Source organism: Triticum aestivum, chromosome 5A (assembly GCF_018294505.1).
Source record: "Triticum aestivum cultivar Chinese Spring chromosome 5A, IWGSC CS RefSeq v2.1, whole genome shotgun sequence".
Lineage (NCBI taxonomy): Eukaryota > Viridiplantae > Streptophyta > Magnoliopsida > Poales > Poaceae > Triticum > Triticum aestivum.
In genome coordinates this window covers 683055228-683075031 of record NC_057806.1, presented here as the reverse complement: position 1 = coordinate 683075031, position 19804 = coordinate 683055228, and the positions used below count along the sequence as shown (strand labels likewise).

General features: G+C 39.2%; 1 protein-coding gene across 4 annotated transcripts in view; it reads left to right on the top strand.

Moving 5' to 3' along the window:
- Window positions 1-19804, top strand: part of LOC780611 (callose synthase 9) — a 37847-nt gene that overhangs the window by 5912 nt on the left and 12131 nt on the right. For all 4 annotated transcript variants that reach the window (XM_044528166.1, XM_044528167.1, XM_044528168.1 and 1 more), the window contains exons 10-34: window positions 828-953; window positions 1065-1141; window positions 1217-1295; window positions 2115-2231; window positions 3245-3347; window positions 3451-3574; window positions 4622-4799; window positions 4918-4970; window positions 5057-5117; window positions 5201-5282; window positions 6137-6186; window positions 9042-9128; window positions 9659-9744; window positions 9817-9841; window positions 10726-10820; window positions 10895-10976; window positions 11082-11242; window positions 11327-11447; window positions 16085-16182; window positions 16278-16368; window positions 16465-16625; window positions 18764-18873; window positions 19232-19366; window positions 19474-19542; window positions 19629-19803. In XM_044528166.1, coding sequence (XP_044384101.1) covers window positions 828-953; window positions 1065-1141; window positions 1217-1295; window positions 2115-2231; window positions 3245-3347; window positions 3451-3574; window positions 4622-4799; window positions 4918-4970; window positions 5057-5117; window positions 5201-5282; window positions 6137-6186; window positions 9042-9128; window positions 9659-9744; window positions 9817-9841; window positions 10726-10820; window positions 10895-10976; window positions 11082-11242; window positions 11327-11447; window positions 16085-16182; window positions 16278-16368; window positions 16465-16625; window positions 18764-18873; window positions 19232-19366; window positions 19474-19542; window positions 19629-19803 — 2546 coding nt within the window. The remainder of the gene's footprint in view (window positions 1-827; window positions 954-1064; window positions 1142-1216; window positions 1296-2114; window positions 2232-3244; window positions 3348-3450; window positions 3575-4621; window positions 4800-4917; window positions 4971-5056; window positions 5118-5200; window positions 5283-6136; window positions 6187-9041; window positions 9129-9658; window positions 9745-9816; window positions 9842-10725; window positions 10821-10894; window positions 10977-11081; window positions 11243-11326; window positions 11448-16084; window positions 16183-16277; window positions 16369-16464; window positions 16626-18763; window positions 18874-19231; window positions 19367-19473; window positions 19543-19628; window position 19804) is intronic.

The window sequence follows — 19804 nt, the reverse complement described above, 5'->3', positions numbered from 1 at the left end:
CTCACATTTGTGTGCTATTATGCTTACTTTGAACATAGGCCCTTGGATGAATCATGTTTGGATGGTCCTTGTATTGGCCAAACTTAAAAGTGCACTTCAAGTATGAACACGCATCAAATTAAAAAAAGCAACAACAAGAAGTATATGTGGATTGCACTAGCCCTTTCCATCAGTTCGGACTTTTGATAAGGGCTAGTCCAATCCACATATACTGTAACATCCCCTCTCACGTGTGATGGGGAAGACAAGTCAACACGTGCAACAGGAAGAGAGTGACGGCGCGCGAAACTCACGTATGACTCAAGAGGCCTATACGTGGACACAAAGGGGAGCTACCAGCAATTTTTGGATAAATTGCAAAAGTCCGAACTGATGGAAAGGTCCGGACTTTTGGTTGCGTTGGCTAGTGCATGAAGCTTAACAGTATACATTATAGTCAAACTATTCTTGACAGTGGGAGAGCAAACTCCTAGGAGCACCAATTACACTTCCTTAATTGCTCTATTACCTCGTTGGCATGCTTGTAAGGCTGGGGATTGTTCTAGGCTTGTAGGCTTTTCGGCCTTATGTATTTCTAAGGTGATCATCTTTAATCTTTAGGAGCAAACAAATCAGCAAATTATGTTAGCATATTATATTAAAATTAAGCGCATGGCTAACCTTCATCTTATTATATTTGTAGATTACTAACCTCAAATTTTCTTTCATTCTTGCATATTCAGTTGCAGCTGTTAAATGTATAGATGATCTCTAACCAATTAAATTTGTAAATGATGCCAAATTTCAACTTTTGTTGTTGAAATTCCTGCTTCCTTTCGATTTTGTAGCTAGCAAGAGAACTAGAGGTGATTATGCAGAAACAGACTGCTGAGCCAGCTGGAAGCTGCATTTCTAATGATGGCGTATCATTTCTTGACCAAGTCATTTATCCTCTATATGAAATCGTTGCAGCTGTAAGTGGTGCTGCTTGATCAGCTGGTCAACTTCTTTTTCAAGGGTTATCAGCTAGTCTAACTCGATATGTTCTGTCCTATATAAATGTCTGAATGGTGGTTCTACTGCAGGAAGCAGGCAACAATGACAATGGGCGGGCAGCACATTCTGCATGGAGAAACTACGATGATTTCAATGAGTTCTTCTGGTAGGTGGATCAATCGAGCTCTCGGATTTTGTTATTCTGTTGCTATTTTCAAATACTGTTGCTTCTCTCTTTTAGGTCTGAGAAATGTTTTCAGCTGGGTTGGCCGTGGAAACTGAGTAACCCATTCTTCTCAAAGCCTAATAGGAAAGAGCAGGTTTGTTTGTATTAACTGTATATAAGATTTTTGGATCTTGCAGTAGATGGAACTAAACTAATAAATGTGTGTTACGGGATCCTTTTTTTTTCTCGTTTGATGATTATTTGTTAGTATGACTGTCAGTCACAAGGATATTGTTTATCTTCTTTTCTGACTTAAGTTGCACTATTATCTATCCACGTAAGCCACTGTCACTCTTTTTGAGGGTCTTGGTAGCTCATCAATTGTTCCCGACGTCCCAGCCACTCTCTTTACCTTACTTGACATGGTCAGCTAAGACCGTCATAGTGGCTTCTCTGGTGTGTTGCTCCTTAGCTCCTGCTTTCCTAATGAGGGCTGTCACTGTGGCGCAGTTACCCGCCAGCTCTCAAAGTGTTTGACGAGGTTCACTGTTGAGCAGAATCGTTGGAACTCGGAGATCTGCTGTTCTGGTGTGCTTGACAGTAGTGTTGTCTTTTGTTCACTTGTGTATTGTTGTTTTGGGGAGGATTGTTATGGTATTGGGAGGTGAGTATTGAGTAGCGATTTGGATTGTGTGCAACGAAGAGGGATCTGGAATTTTCATTGTTAGGTTATGAAATATATTCCCATTTTATGCTTTATCAGTGCCATAGCATCTTTTAGCAATTACAAACACAAACCCAACATTCTCGCCAAACAGGCCCTAATCCTAGAATCGACGAATTTTGTTCTTGAATACTGTACACATCATCATTAGCTATGTTGAATACTTTGATATTTTTTCTTTGTTTATATATTTTTTATGAATTGTTTGGTAGTTTTCATAAAATTGTGTTGATGCAATTTCTTTTACAGGGCTTGATAAGTAGGAATCATCATTACGGAAAGACATCTTTCGTGGAGCACAGAACTTTTCTGCATCTTTACCATAGCTTTCACCGCCTCTGGATGTTCCTACTATTGATGTTTCAGGTACATGAATTATCCTACAACGGTCTCAGTATTCTGCTTTGGGTTCACCTTAAATGTCCACCCTTTCTGTTGTAACTTTTGTGGTCTGTGTCTTAGGTTTGTTCTGTTGATGAGTTGGGAGGTGCCAGAGGCACACTACTCTGGTTGAAGGCTTGTGTCTTGGGGATTTGTATTTTGAAGGGGAATAATAAGGGATATTTTAAACTAATGTGTGTCTTTTAGAGGCACAGTTCATGAGTGTGTGTGTCTTAGGATAGTGTCACTTTAGTGTCTGTTGGAAGTATCAACTGTGCTTTGCTGCTGGTCTGTTGAATGATATTACCAGACAAAATTCCCATGAATTTTTTGAACTGTGTATTTGTTTCATGAAATACTACATGATTTGATAGAAACTTCCACCCTTCCTCTAAAGCTGCCCATTCTTGTAAACCCCTCTAGCAATTTATGATCCAATTATTAGTATTTATTATTAACATCAATGTAACGACAATATTTTAAAGGTGTTGTGGCTTAAAGGCAATGCTGAATCAGGAGACAGCTTTTTAGAGTGAAGAATGATTTAGCCTTACAGAGACATTGCAGAAGCTTACTTTTGTACATACTCCCTCTGTCCCCAAATAAGTGTCGTGGTTTTAGTTCATTTTAGTTCAAATTTGAACTATAACCACGACACTTATTTTGGGACGGAGGGAGTATAACCTAATAATAGTTGGACTTCTCTTTATATGCTTCATTGCCATGCATTACACTGGCAGTATGATACTGCTTTGCTGACCACCGTGTATTCTTTTCACATGCGAGTTCATTGTCATACAAATTCATACATTTACAGTTAAGATTTTTAAAAAATATGTTCAGTAGGAGAGATGCACAACTTTTCGTGTTTCTTTATTGCTGTTTCGGATGGTATTTCCTTGCCTTGAAAATTCTTTTGTGCTTTCTTGTCATTTTTAAATTCTTTTATCGTGCCTGTTGTGTCACCTAACAGTGCGGTTCTGTTTATGTGCATGCAGGGACTTACTATCATTGCTTTTAACAATGGCAATTTTGACACAAATACTGTATTGGAACTTCTTAGCCTTGGCCCAACTTATATCATAATGGAATTTATTGAGAGTTTGTACCAAAAAACCTTTCTGTTACCATAGCAGTGCGATCTTTTGCATAAATTCTCTTGTAGGCGACTAATTGCTTCTGTTCTTTGTTTTGTTTGCGGAAGGTGTATTGGACATTCTAATGATGTATGGCGCCTATTCAACATCTCGTGGTTCTGCAATTACTAGAGTGATCTGGCGATTCTGTTGGTTTACTGCGTCTTCACTGGTCATCTGTTACCTATATATGTAAGTTTCGATGCCTGTCCAGAGTGAATTGCCAATAATTCACTATGTAACTGGATAATTTGTTTGAATCGTTTCATTAAGGATCTTATCATCTAGCTCAGGATGAATACTGAAATTCTGGGAACATATCTGTCCCGGGATTCAATCAGTAAGCGTTTGATCATGGACTGTTTTGATCATGGACTGTTGAAAAACAGATAATAATATTTTGTAACATCTCTGAAACTTAGTATGCCAAAAATTGACCTCGTGCCCTCAATGTTCCCTGGCACTCTTAATTGGTAGGTTGAATATGATCTGTTCTTAAGGCCCAAGCATAAGGACTAATGGCTAACATTTAGTTAGCCTTACCATTTTTATAAAGAAAGGATTAATGGTTCACTGTTAGTCATTTGAAATATCTATGATCTTAGTTGTGTTGAACATAAGGACATGATGGCCAACAGTAGAAAGATCGAATTTGTACCTAATTGTGATGTCTGGCCCACCTTGACTTGATTTGTATGTCCTTTGAAGCTTGTCATTATGCAAACCACCCTCCATTAGTTTCTGGCATTCTGCATCTCTTTTGACGGTTTTGGTTAAGTGTAACATCTTAATTCTGAGAATAAGATGGATAGAACAAGGCTTTATGTGGTTTGCTTGAAAAAGTTAATAGCAGGTTGGCCCAAGGACATCTCTTCTGTTTTTCTGAAATAAAAATACTAAAACTGGCCTGTGGACCAGGGCATCAGTTCAGTCTTATTGATGAAACTATCACATTAGCCATCCAAACGTTTTTGTATGTATTTTGACAATTCTACTCATCGAGGAGCAAAGTATTGAGACCCTTTGATGTCAACTCTAATGCTTATGCTAGTTTACTTGGATCAAAAACTTAGCTGTTTCGTACCTACTCGCCTTTGCATCCATGACCACAATATTTAGCAAAACTTTCTGCCCAAGCTTATTAATAGATTTCCTTACTTGGTATCTAATTGTGGGGAAAATCCCTTTGTGGTGTTTACACAATTTCAGTAAAAGTATTAATAACTTGTCGTTTTGCAGCAAGGCACTTCAAGATGGGGTGCAATCTGCACCTTTTAAGATTTATGTTGTTGTAATCAGCGCGTATGCGGGTTTCCAGATAATCATCAGCCTACTCATGAGTGTTCCCTGCTGCCATGGTTTTACCAATGCTTGCTACAGCTGGTCTTTTGTACGCCTTGCCAAGTGGATGCATCAGGTCTTGTCCCTTTTCATGCGTTCTGACTATCTAAAAGCTGCCTTTCTGTAGAAACATTTGTAATGAAAGTCGTCTAAATTATGTTACTGATGTCTGACTTTTTTTTTATATACTGAAGGAACACAATTATGTTGGAAGAGGCTTGCATGAAAGGCCTCTAGATTATATGAAGTAATCTGGTCTAACCCTGAAGCATAGTTCTGTGATTGTGCTGGCATGTTTGAAGCACATCATCACTAACTTGATTTACTGTGCAGATATGTCGCTTTCTGGCTTGTTATTTTTGCTGCGAAATTTTCATTCACCTATTTCCTCCAGGAAAGTATAGTTTATCTGTTTTAACTCTGCTCTCTGCTTATACCGGCATCAATTTGTATTTGAAAGTTGGCTTTCTTATGCAGATCAAACCTCTTGTAAAACCAACAAGACTGATAATCAGTTTCAAAGGCTTACAGTATCAATGGCATGACTTTGTCTCAAAGAGTAAGTATATACACACTTTATCCCATCATTACACTGTCATTTTTAGCATCAATTGATCATAGTAATAGTTCACTTTCTTGGTTGAGAGGGGCAATTTGGCTCCTGAGCTCATCTACACCCGCCATGAACAGTAAAATCAAATAAAATACTTGAAATGTTCAAAATATTCTGATTTTTTTCGCATGATAGATGTTTCAGTGCGAGAGGTCCGTGCCAGGTTTCAGCTCATTTGGACATCTGAGTAGCGCTCAGCAAAAAAGACAAATTTGAGATCTGTGAAAGTGTATTGTTCATGTACTGTTCGGACCGATTTTGTTTTTTTGCTGAGAGCTACTCAGATGTCTAAACGAACTGAAATTTTGTACGGACCTCACGCACTGAAGCATCTTCCATACAATTTTTTTTGGAATTTTTTGAGTATTTATTTGATTTTACTATTCATAGAGTGCAGATGAGCCCGGGCTCAGAAATGGATATTCAACTTTCTTTCTTGTTTCTTCTTTGAGAAAACACATGAGCATATTTCGTTTGGTTATGTTGATAGAACAAAAATCTGCTATTTGCAGGTCTAAGAGTAGTGCCTCTAAATCTCTTTGCAAATATTCGTGCCTTCTGGGTTCTGTTGTATATCTGGAAATATTTTTTCTTGAAAAATGTATCTCTCCCCAAACATCAGTGCCCTTAATCTCTTAAGCCTGTTATGTTGCAACTTGCCACCATGTTTTTGCTATCCCAGTGTGATGCGCTAAGCTGTGCCCTTTGATGTCCAAAACTTGTATGCAATTTCTATCATTCTGAAGTGAGCTTGTAGGCCCAGACTTTAATTTTTGTATTGGTTCTTGGAATGCTTGCAGATAACCATAATGCGATTACAATCCTTGCTTTATGGGCTCCAGTGGCCACAGTAAGTAACCTTTTTTCCTTATAGCTTTGGTTGACATTATGTACCATTAGAGTATTATTTCACATGCATCCCCTCCGACTTATTGAACTGTAGGTATGATATATGATGAGCTAATATCACTGGAAGTCATAGAACTTGCTCTGGATGTTCAGTTTGGTGCTAAAACTTTAAAAATACGGATTTGTGATCAGCTAACTTGCCATTAAGTGCAAATACGATCACAGAACGCCTATGCATACGCACCGCTTGCGTGGTGTGCCACGTGTGTACAGCGTGCGACATATTTTTACAGAAAATACCCTTGTCCTTTTTTCATTTCGCACGGAAGCCCTCCCTTAATCTCATGTAGACATGGGTCGCATTGTAAGTGCACATTAATTTGGGAATAGGAAATAAAAAAATGATGCAGACGGGATTCTAACTCGTGACATCGCCGCAGAATAACTCATACATGTACTAACCACTAGACCAAGAACAAATGCTTGTTAGGATAACGAACAAATATATTTTTTAATATAATGTTCACCTATAAACGACAACAAAAAATTTGATGTGTTTTTTTTGATAGAAAAAAAATCTAACATGTTACTCGTACATGACGGGATGCTTTGATCCTATAAGTCTCGATGGAACACCAGTTCGACTATGTAAAGCCCAGTGAGTTTACCTGTGCATAAATTACTTTAACTTAAAGAAATAATATATTTTGTGAACTTGGGACGTCCTTTTTATCTAGAATTTTGAACCAAAATTACTTTCATTTATGTGCTGTAAAAACCAACTAGTTTTATTTATGTTTCCTTTACACACGAGCACACTATTGATCAAAAAGTTCAGGTCCATATTATGTCCGAAGATGTAAATCAGCCCATTTTATTTTATTTCAAAAATTTCGAAGTACACAACATAAAGTTTTCAAGAATGATACCGTGCAAAATTTCACTCGTGTTGTCAAAATTAACAGATTTTACATTAAAATAGACAGGCGATATTACATAGGCACGTGCATAATGAAATTGTTGAAAAATGCTATATGCATGCTGCCGCACAAGCACAACTTGAATTTTCAACGGAATCTGATAGTAGGGCCTGAGCCTTTTAGCTTCCTTATATTTAATCTAATTCTGGCGTTGCCATTTTTAGTTTCCTTTTTGTTAGACTGATGTCCAATCTGGAACACGAGTAAAGAATATTTACCTGTTTCATTTGCAACAAATGTTTGCTGGTGGAGTGGTTAGTGCATGTGAGATCTAGCATGCGTGACGTTCCTGGTTCGAGTACTTGGGGTGGCTGATGTTTGTTTCTATTTTCTCTCAACAGATATCTAGGAACACATTTCACTTTGTGTGTAATTAAATAAACGCCAGGGGTTACTACAAAAAAATCATGCGGGGGTTTCCTGCATAATTCAATAAAACACTAGGGGGTATATTGCAAAAGATCCAACATGCACTTGGCACCCAACGCCTACCCACTCCCACCCACTGATCGGTGGGCCAGGCGTGCCACGCAAGCAGGTCATACAGACATATACAGGAGGAGGCACCGTATGTGCACGGGATGTCAAGTTAGGTGACCATAAATCCGTATTTTTAAAGTTTTAGCACCAAACTGAACATACAGAGCAAGTTCTTTGACTTTTGGTGATATTAGCTCATATATGATCCATGGCACTACACAATCATTAACAATGGTATTTCGAAATGACAATTTAATAAGGTTCCTTTAGAAGAATTAATTTGACTATCATTTCAGTGTAACTTCGGGTCTTGTTGAAACATTGCACAACTTACTGGAGACACAACTCCAGCTCGCAGGACAACAAAGAATGACAATAATTTGGTATCAGTTCCAGTGTGTCATGCTTAATAAGCTCAATAGTCTGGTAGAAATGCACAGATACACTTCTTTAGTGACATGATACCACTCGGATAAACTATGTCCTTACTATCCAACAAGAGAAAATACTTGTACAGAGCTTCTATGGATGACAAAGGAGTAAGTAGGCTATATGTAGCAGATGTGCAGAAGGTATTTCCAAGGCATTGGAATTTGTAACACTAAAAGAACACTAACTAATTATCAGTCAGTTTACTCTCATAGACACATTGTGTACTTTGAGCCCATACACTTCCATTCTTCTTGAGTGGCTGACTATGGGCGCTTCCTCAGTGTTTATGTGCAACTCACACACAACTAGGATTAAACCATGTGGGCGTAAACCCAACATTACCAGGTCAAACATGGGTGCTCTTGTGCTGATGTGCTCACTGCATATTGGTTAGCTGATGATATCAGTTGTGGTCATTGCTTTACTTGATCCTGGTCTGTAGAGCATAAAAAAAGGGCAGCCCGGTGCATGTAGCCCCTGCTTGCGTAGGCGATGAATTTTGAATTCTGTGCTGTAGACTGAAAGTTCTCTAGAGTCAATAGTTGAACTACCACATAGATGTCAGCTGATGCGCGGTGTAAACATAGCGTCAGACCTGAACAAAAATATGGTTTCCTTGCCAGCAGCCATAGGATAAGTAATATTACAACATATTTATTTCAGCCTATCTTTTTTGATGGTAAATTATCTTCTTATATCATTATTTTGGCATGCTGGTTATTAGTACATGGATAGATAACAAACTGATAAATATTGTTTCTGTGGCAAATTATATTATCTGGCTGAATCACCATGCAACCTTGATAATTAAGATCAGACTCATGGGAGGCTAAACGTGCCTATGCCTATTTCCATCAGCTTGTTTGTTCCTTTTATTTCTGTTGGGCTGATTGTGCAGGTAGCTGCTTCTTATGTGCAGTGAATATATGAAATGCATATTTATATGACGAATATTATTGTGCAGATTTATCTTTTGGACATCCATGTTTTTTACACTATCATGTCTGCTATTGTTGGATTCCTCCTTGGTGCACGTGATCGCCTGGGAGAGGTTAGTCCTTAAACTTTAGCTTTATGCTAATTGTCATGCTGTTATTTTCTCATAAGTTGCTTCTGGAAGATCTATTACTCTTGTTGTTTACAAGGGAAATTTTGTTATTTTTTGTAAGATGATTTTATTGGACTATCACTGTGTAATTAGTAAAAAAAGGGAAGATGTGGGAGGAAGACTTCCACCGACTTCTGTTAATATAGAGGATGAGGGGTCGAATCGAACCTGTTGGCTATCCCACCAACTGTGGCGCTAGACAACTGAGCTAAGGAGGCAGCTTATTATGTGTAGTTAGTCAGGGTAAAGCGCACTTCTGTAAGGAAATGCAATCATAAATAGCACATGAACCATTCACACACAAAATATATTTATATTTTGGTTGGATATGTGTTAACTTTTGGTTGCCCCGCCAGCGTATAGTTCATACTTTGATGTTTTCTTTCCTAGCTCTTCATATATTTATGGCTGATAAAGCGCGGTTTGTTTAATCATCTGTTGATTTATCCTGCCTGGTGGTCCTATTTTTACAGATTAGATCTGTTGAAGCAGTTCACAGGTTCTTTGAGAAGTTCCCTGAAGTATTCATGGATAAACTTCATGTTGCTGTTCCAAAAAGGTTTTAAACGTTTATACAGTTTTTTTACACTTCATTTCAATACACTAAAGCTGGTTTTGATGGATCATACAGGAAACAACTGCTATCATCTGGTCAGGTGTGTTTCTTTTTCGCACCAGCATTTCACAACTTGTTCCTTCACAGTTTAGCTTTCTGTATGTGGATCCCTGATCGCATGTTTAAAAAAAAATATATTCTCCAAATTCAATATTTATTTCCTCCTCAAGTTAAGAAGCTTTGTTTTGTAAAGAGCTCATGGTTCAACTTGATATTTACTCTCATATGTTACTAGAAACATGCAGAAATGTACCATTGAAGTACCTTTTACGACAAATACAGTCTAATTTTCTCGTGAAAACTTAATCTATGCACATATTTGTGGTCAAAATTACCAAAAGTGTGTCTGTTAATGGACATGAAAGTGATAAATTTTGGACCAGTGGCATCTTGTTTTGTCGGTTATACTATTAATTTTCTTTTAGCAACTGGCTCCTTAGCTTAAAGCATGAACTTCAGACTTGAAATATTTTCGTTCCTACAAAGTGAATATATTTGTTATATGTACCTGTGCAAAATAGCCAATTCTCCACTGAAAGTTAAATAGGTAGGCATTCCTCCTCCTGCTGTCTGAGTATTTGCTCAGTCCTAATCCTCCTCCATTACACGAGCATCTCTGCTTCCTATGCTTTACACCTGTGATGCCCTCTCTGTAGCGTTTTCAAGATATCGTAATTTTTATTTCCTTTTTGGTTTGTCCTGTATGCCTTGCACTGGACTCGTAAATTCCTCATGGTTGTTTAAGCTTTTGTTAGTTATGACAGTTATGGCTAAGTGTTTTGCGTCTGTATTGCTATTGCTCGCTTAAACAAGTACAGTAATACAAACTGTCTTTTTGTGTGCAAATTATAAATATACCATGTTTTCTCTCAGTTATTTGTTTTTAGTTTAAATATGTTGACACTGGAAATCCTAATTTACCAGCAAGCAGAGCTAAACAAGCTTGATGCATCTAGATTCGCTCCTTTCTGGAATGAAATTGTGAAGAATTTGCGGGAAGAGGACTACATTAGTAACACGTAAGCAAATTTCTTTTAAATTTGTGCTATTGTTTTGTTGAAAGCCATAGCTTGATGTTTTGACCCTTTTGCAGTGAACTGGATTTACTCTTGATGCCCAAGAATATAGGCGGTCTTCCAATTGTGCAGTGGCCACTTTTTTTGCTTGCCAGCAAGGTCAAAAGTCAACCAAATTTAACTTCTAATAGTATTCCCTTGCATATTTTCCACGTGCCGTCTCTGATTAGTGTCTCTTTAGTGATTAGTTGCCCTTCATTGCAGGTTTTCTTGGCCAAAGATATTGCAGTTGATTGCAACGACCCACAAGATGAACTCTGGCTAAGGATCTCAAAGGACGAATATATGCAATATGCTGTCGAGGAGTGCTTTCATAGCATCAAGTATATCCTGTCATCTATTCTAGATAAAGAAGGCCATCTCTGGTAATGGTTTTTTAGAACATTATTTATTTGCATCCTGTGTTCTTCAGCAGATTTTTTATGCTGCAAAGTATTTTACTTTTTTAGGGTGCAAAGGATTTTTGATGGTATTCAAGAAAGCATTTCAAAGAACAACATCCAGAGTGATATTCATTTCAGCAAATTGCCTAATGTCATTGCCAAGCTTGTTGCTGTAGCGGGAATACTGGTAAATATTATGATTTAGTTTGAATACATCAATGTTGTGGTGTGCTTTTTGGGTGCCTTTTCAGTTACATGTGTGTATCGGTCATATTTACGGCAAGATCACGTTATTCCACTGGAGTCCGAACATTTCCATTTGCTAGAACTAGATTCTCTTTGGATATATGATTTAGCTTGCTCATTGTCTACTGAGGTAGATATCCCTGGTACTGCGAAAGCTCTGTTGAAACCTCCTAGCATTCCCTTTTCAGTTACATGGCTTGTATAGGCCATATTTGCCGGAAGATCACCTTATTCATGGCTGAAATCCAATCTGTACCATTTGCTAGAACTAGATTCTCTTTAGAAATCCTGTATTTTATAGCAAGAGCGCATCTACTCAAGCCAGATGTCGCTGGTACTGTAAAAGCTTTGCTGAAACCTCCTACACCATTTTGATCTGCCCCTGTGGCTGCCAGTGTTGGATGTATTTTCTTATTATATAAAATATGGTGTCCACGTCCTTTAATTGGCAGTGACAATTCTTATCAACATCTCCAGTTTTGCACTTCCTTGTATAGCCATGACTTAGAACACTAGCATGTCCATTTGGGCCACTTCTGACATGTTGGCTTTGGAGTGGAATGTGATCGAAGTCCCTTATTCAAGCATATGCAGTAAAAACATTCTTTATGTATGCATGAAGAGGCTATTTTCGCATTTGACTTGACGAATGTGAAGGATAAGGAAGCTAGCCGAGCCTAGGAGGATCCGCTTAGGTAGCTGGAACGTAGGGTCCCTGACACGTAAGCTTCGGGAGCTAGTTGATACAACGGTGAGGAGAGGTGTTGATATCCTTTGCGTCCAAGAAACCAAATGGAGGGGGCAGAAGGTGAAGGAGGTGGAGGATACCGGCTTCAAGCTGTGGTACACGGGGATGGCTGCAAACAGTAATGGAGTAGGCATCTTGATCAACAAGAGCCTCAAGCATGGAGTTGCAGACGTCAAGAGGCGCGGGGACCGGATTATCCTCGTCAAGCTGGTAGTTGGGGATTTAGTTCTCAATGTTATCAACACGTAAGTTGGCTACAATGAGAACACCAAGAGTGAGTTCTGGGAAGGCCTGGGAGACATGGTTAGGAGTGTACCTGTTGTCGAGAAGCTCTTCATAGGAGGAGACCTCAATGGCCACATTGGTACATCTAACACATGTTTTGAAGGGGTGCATGGGGGCTTTGGCTATGGCATCAGGAATCAAGGAGAAGATGTCTTAAGCTTTGCTCTAGTCTACGACATGATCGTAGCTAGCACCGTCTTTAAAAAGAGAGAATCACATGTAGTGACTTTTAGTAGTGGTTAACACTCTAGCCAGATTGATTTCATCCTCTCGTGAAGAGAAGATAGGCGTGCTTGCCTAGGTCGTAAGGTGATACATGGAGAGTGTTGTCCCTTAGCATCTTGTGGTGGCTGACTTTTGCTTTTAGATTGGTGTCCAGCGGGATAAGCGTACCAAAGTTGCTAGAACGAAGTGGTAGAACCTCAAGTGGGAGGTAGCTCAGGCATTCAAGGAGAGGGTCATTAAGGAGGGCCCTTGGGAGGAAGGAGGTGATGCCGAAAATATGTGGATGAGGATGGTGACTTGCATTCGTAAGGTGGCCTCAGAGGAGTTTGGAATGTCCAGGGGAAGTAGAAGCGAAGCTAAAGATACATGGTGGTGGAAAGATGATGTCCGAAAGGCTTATGATGGAGAAGAATATTGTTTGAGACGCCTTTACCTGGATAGGAGTGTAGACATCACAAAAGTACAAGGTGGCAAAGAAGGCCTCAAAGCGAGCTATGAGTGAAGCAAGGGGTCAGGCATACGAGGACCTCCACCAACGTTTAGACACGAAGGAAGGTGAAAGGGACATCTATAAGATGGCCAAGATCTGAGAGAGGAAGACGAGCAATGTTGACCAAGTCAAATGCATCAAGGATGGAGTGGGCCAGCTCCTGGTGAAGGACGAGGAGATTAAGCATAGATGGCGGGAGTACTTCGACAAGCTGTTCAATGGGGAGAATGAGAGCTCTACCATTGAACTGGACGACCCGTTCGATGAGAGGTGTTTTGTGCGGCGAATCCAGGAGTTTGTGGTCAAGGAGGCTTTAAAAAGGATGAAAGGAGGCAAGGCGATGGACCGTGATTGTATCTGCATTGAGGTGTGTATCCCCATTGTATGGCTAACTAAGCTTTTCAACCTCATTTTTCGGGCAAACAAGGTGCAAGAAGAATGGAGACGGAGTATATTAGTATCAATCTTCAAAAACAAGGGGGATGTTCAGGGGTGTACTAATTACCGTGGAATTAAGCTGATGAGCCATACAATGAAGCTATGGAAGAGTCATTGAGCACCGCTTAAGAATGACAAGAGTGACCAAAAATCAGTTTGGTTCATGTCTGGGAGGTCGACCATGGAAGCCATTTTCTTGGTACAACAACTTATGGAGATATACAGGGAGCAAAAGAAGGAGATGCATATGGTGTTCATTGACTTTAAGAAGGCCTACGATAAGATACCGTGGAATGTCATGTGGTGGGCCTTGGAGAAACACAAAGTGCCAACAAATTACATTATCCTCATCAATGACATGTACGATAATGTTGTGACAAGTGTTCGAACAAGTGATGGCGACACTGATGACTTTCCGATTAAAATAGGACTGCACCAGGGGTCAGCTTCGAGCCCTTCTCTTTTTTGCTTTCCGATTAAAATAGGGCTGCACCAGGGGTCCGCTATGAACGAGTGGTGTATGCTCTTTGCGGATGATGTGGTGCTAGTTGATTATAGTTGGACAGGGATTAATATGAAGTTAGAGCTATGGAGACAAACCTTGGAAAAGGTTTTAGGCTTAGTAGAACTAAAACAGAGTACATGAGGTGCGGTTTCAGTACTGTTAGCACGGGGAGGAGGTGGTTAACCTTGAAGGGCAGGTGGTGCCTCATAAGGACACCTTTCGATGGGGTCAATGCTGCAGAAGGATGGGATATTGGTGAAGATGTGAACCATCGAATCAAAGCCGGATGGATAAGTGGTGCCAAGCTTCTGGTGTTCTCTGTGACAAGAGATTACCAGAAAAGCTAAAAGGAAGGTTCTGTAGGACGGCAATTTGACCCGCAATGTTGTATGATGCTGAGTGTTAGCCGACTAAAAGGTGACATGTTCAACAGTTAGGTGTAACGGTGATGCACATGTTGAGATGGATGTGTGGCCACACAAGGAAGGACCGATTTCGGAATGATGATATACGGGATAGAGTTGGGGTAGCACCGATTGAAGAGAAGCTTTTCCAACATTGCTTGAAATGGTTTGGGCATATTCAACGCAGGACTCCAGAAGCTCCAGTGCATAGCGGACGGCTAAAGCGTGTTGATTATGTCAAGAGAGGTCGGAGTAGACCGAACTTGACATGGGAGTTCATAGAGAGAGATCTGAAGGACTGGAGTATTACCAAAGAACTAGCAATAGACAGGGCTGCGTGGAAGCTTGCTATCCATGTGCCAGAACCATGAGTTGGTTGTGAGATCTTATGGGTTTCAGCTCTAGCCTACCCCAACTTGTTTGGGACTAAAGGCTTTGTTGCATAAAGAGGCTAGTTATCTACCACCTGTAACTACCACCTGTAAGATAAACTGGAGTGTGCTGTCTATTTTCGTTTACACAAGTCCATTACAGTGCTGTTACTATCTAGGACTAGACCAACGATGTGAGTTTGTTGGTAGTGTTATCTTATTAGCATTTGGAAGACAACTTTTCTTACACATCTTTTGCGATACAAACATAAGGATCAAGTTACTTGGTAACTGATTCATGAAAAAGAACACATAATGCAGTAATTTTGAGTATTTGGTTTGTGAGAAAGGCTGTTTGGTTCCAAGAAATAGGTGAAATCATATGTTATAAATCATGGAGCAATGTTGGCCTTTTCTAACCCAAAAAGCCCTAGTTCTTAATCGTTGCCATGCATTAATTATTTATATAAATTTGCTAATGATCTAACTCTTCTCAGCAAGAAACATTACACACCAGTAGTAACTGAAGTATAATCACTGTAGTTTCTGACCACCACCAATACTTGGCATCGTATCAATCAGCCTGCCCAACTGCACTTCACTTAGTTCACCTCCGCTGGAGGCTTCCCCAACTCGCCTCCTTGTCAGCCTTGATTAGCAAACCAGCTTCATCCATGTTCTTTACCTCGCACCAGGCTGTCCCATTCGCAGATGAGTTTATCTTTGTCTGTCATCGCTGCTGAGTGCCACCACTATCTTAGACAACATGATTATGGCTTTGGATGGAGACTGGAGATGGACTTGCAGCAGCAAAGGAGAGAACACGAGGAGCTTCCCAAAAAATGTTTTTGCTGCTGCATCTGCGGTAGTTTGGTTCCGCATGTCATAACACTACCTACTTATTCACTCAAGTTTTAGAAGTTAAAGTGTATTATCTGGTTTTGTTCAAGGGTGTTCAGGACTTTGGAGAAAGTAGTCAATTACGATACAAATCTTTTCCCAAACTGGATCGAACATTTTAACCCCCGCTCCTAAAATACTCTTTGTTGTCTGGTGTTTAGAACAGTTTACTAGTTTATACAACTGTTGAAAATTGGAATGATGTTTTGCAGAAAGAAACGGAATCCGCTGATATGAAGAAGGGGGCAGTTAATGCGATTCAAGATCTATATGAAGTTGTTCATCACGAAGTGCTTTTTGTTGATTTGAGGTCTGCTATCTTGTCTATAATGTTCTAACCTTATAGTCAGATCTGTATGCTGCTGTGCCATTTCATTTCTAATCCCCTTTGCTTATGAATGTTAGTGGTAACATTGACGATTGGAGTCAGATAAATAGAGCAAGAGCCGAAGGCCGCCTCTTCAACAATCTCAAGTGGCCAAATGAACCTGGATTGGTATTGTCGTATGATCTTGTTGAGTTGATATTTTCCTGTTAGCTTTGATCTCTTTATAGCTATTATTTAAATATATCTTGATATAATGGAATGCAGAAGGACATGATCAAACGATTGCATTCACTTCTGACCATCAAGGAATCAGCTGCAAACGTTCCTAAAAACCTGGAAGCCAGCCGGAGACTGCAGTTCTTCACAAACTCCCTGTTCATGCAAATGCCTCTTGCAAGGCCTGTTTCAGAAATGCTTTCCTTTAGGTGTGGCTTCTTTAGTTCTTTTCTGCTTGTTCCATTGACTGTGGAGCATTTAATATTCTCTCGTAAGCAGTACTGCCACCGCACTTGATTCCACTCTCTGCAGGTTCTAATAACAGTAACAGCTGCAAACTGCTTTTTCCAACTTTTAAACTTCAATATAATTAATTCTGCAAGTTAAGGTTGCCCCATAACATAGCAGGAACGAGCTGATTGTCACTAGAAACTGGTTAAAACCAACTGCCCTTTGATTTTCAGTATTTCTTAATAATATTGTCCGGTAGGATGTTTAGTTGAAAACAAGCCAAGAATAATGATACACTGAGATACTATGTGTTGCACATGTTGCTACAAATCTTACAGTGGGGAGAAAGTGCTGCCATGGCCCATTCTCCCGTAAGTAATTTAAGAAGAATCTAGAATTAGCTGATGTTAATCAGACGCTGACCAAAACTGTCCTTTGTTTTGGAAAACTGAGAGCACATGCAGTGGTTATCAGTTTTCTACTGCTCCTATTCATGTGTAAAGCAACAGCTAAGCCGACCCTATCTTTGGGTAGAGCTCCAAGTGATAAATATAAGTATCCTGTTATGGGATTAGGTTTTATGTGCGTGTTGTGAGTTTGTTTATTGTTTGCCCCACGTCCTCAAGCTCTTGTATACCGAACTTGCCTTTGTACTAAATAAGAAGATGCCTTTTTTTTGCGCAAAAAAGAATTAAGATAAGATACTATTATAAGTGATATATGCTTGATGTCTATATAATGTGCTGGCACATACTATTTGGAATTAAGCAAAAGCAACCAATAAAGTCATTCTCATCTGTAATCTCCTGTTTTCTTGTCCAAGTCATTCTTATCTGTGGCGCCCTGTCCTTTTCTCCCCTAAAGTTACTGCCACACAGCTGTCCTCTACAGCCCCCTCTGCAAATATGGTGCACTTATTTCAAAAGTTTGACAAAAAATGTATCTACCATGCCACTAAATTTGAAAGGTATTCTTTATATACAAATGGAGAAACTAAAAGAGAAACAAATTCTGACTGCAAGGAAATAAAGAAAAAACTGAAGTGAGATTTTGTTTCCTTTTCTGTTTTTCCTAATGTTTGCCATATTACAGATCATTTTTTTTTTCGGATGCTTGATTGTTTGTTTTCAAATCTTTCATGACCATTTGCACCTTATTTTGGCATGAAAGCACCTGAGGGGCAGGAGCAGTATATGTTAGTGGATAAGCAAAGTATTATCTCAGTTAGTGGATATTAAGTTCATACTGGTTTGACTTTGGCATATCAGATGTCATACTGGATGACATATCGGAAATATGTACTTTTGTTGAAAAAACACCAGTGTATGATTCCATATTCTTGTTCATATCATGCCTTTGTAGTACAAATAGTATATAGAATTTACAATACTTTGTATAACAAGTGTATGATTCCATATTCTTGGTAGTTTGAATAAGTAATACATAAAGTATAACTCATTAAATCTTTACTGTAGCATAACAAAGTACATTATATATGCTTTTTACCCAAAAATTCCATATCCTTGGTATTACTTTATTATATTTGTTAAGTTGTACATGTCTAATTTCCTTGTAAACATTAAATAAATCCTAGTGGTTGATAGAGCTAATGTGTTCACAACTATCCATCCAAAAGTTTCTGCCTAGGTTTCTTTCAGAATCTATTGATGAGTGATGACAATAGTTTTAAATGGTGGGCTATAGCGTTTTTAGCAGGGTCCTGCTAAACAGCATCTTATGTACAATTTAGCGGTTTTGGTACACATCCGAATATCCTACAGTTACTGCAATACTCGGCCGTAGAAAGGCTCTTGTTACATATTTGTCCATGTATTGGTATAATACCCAGTCTGCAACTCTGTAACATAAACATATTCCTTGATGTGTAGTAGGCAATGTATTTGACAGTACTAGAACTAAATCATTTGTATTTTCGTATTTGAAACTATACCATTCGAGTATATAATTCTCAACTTTAGTTTGCTGAAACTACGAGTTGAGCATTATATGCTCGAGTAATATAGTTTCCAGACCAAGTGAGGGTACGAACTTCAGTTCTCCTTTTCCCCCCATTCAGTTGCATGTGCTGCTCTGACATTGCCATGTTCTTTTGTAGCGTATTTACTCCATATTACTCTGAGACTGTGCTTTATAGCATCGCTGAACTCCAAAAGAAAAATGAAGATGGTATATCTACACTGTTTTATCTTCAGAAGATTTATCCAGGTTTGTTCTTTCTTTCCCTGGTGAAATTTGGTGACACTTATGTAAAAGGTGGTCTCCTCGCTCAAACCATGTTCCTTCTAAAAGATCTGTTTCTATATTCGAGTAGATCGGATGCCCCACTTATTTTTACCAATCGGTTTACAGCTTGAATATTGATAAACACCTATGGACCATAGCCTCCTGTTTGAGGAGTGTTAATATCTAAACATGGACAACTCGACCTAGCGTATACTGTCATCAATACCAATGCTATACAACTGAGCTTATTTCATTCCCGTCTTAATTGTTGAGAAGCATTTTTCTTTGTTACCATGGGAATTCCTTGTCCAAACCTTATGCGGTTAACTTCTGTATACAGATGAATGGAAGAACTTCCTTACTCGCATCAACAGGGATGAAAATGCAGCAGACACCGAACTTTTTAGCAGTGCGAATGACATATTAGAACTTCGGCTATGGGCATCTTACCGCGGGCAAACATTAGCGCGAACAGGTTTGCTATCTTTTGGATTTACATGTTGATTCTTCCCCGTGTGCATTCCTTTTGTAAATACTTTTCCTATGCATGGATCTATATTCTGTAACTATGTTTCTCTGTAGTTCGTGGAATGATGTACTACAGGAAGGCCCTTATGTTGCAAAGTTATTTGGAGAGAATGCATTCTGAAGGTATGTCTACTAGCTTCCTTTTCAGACATAAATTCTTTACTTAACTGAATGCATGTAACATCCTTTCTGATGTTTTTCTTGTCCAGACCTCGAATCTGCATTTGATATGGCTGGTCTGGCTGACACACATTTTGAGTACTCCCCTGAAGCTCGCGCACAGGCTGATTTGAAATTTACGTATGTGGTTACCTGCCAAATATATGGAGTGCAGAAAGGAGAAGGGAAACCAGAAGCTGCAGATATAGCCCTTCTGATGCAAAGG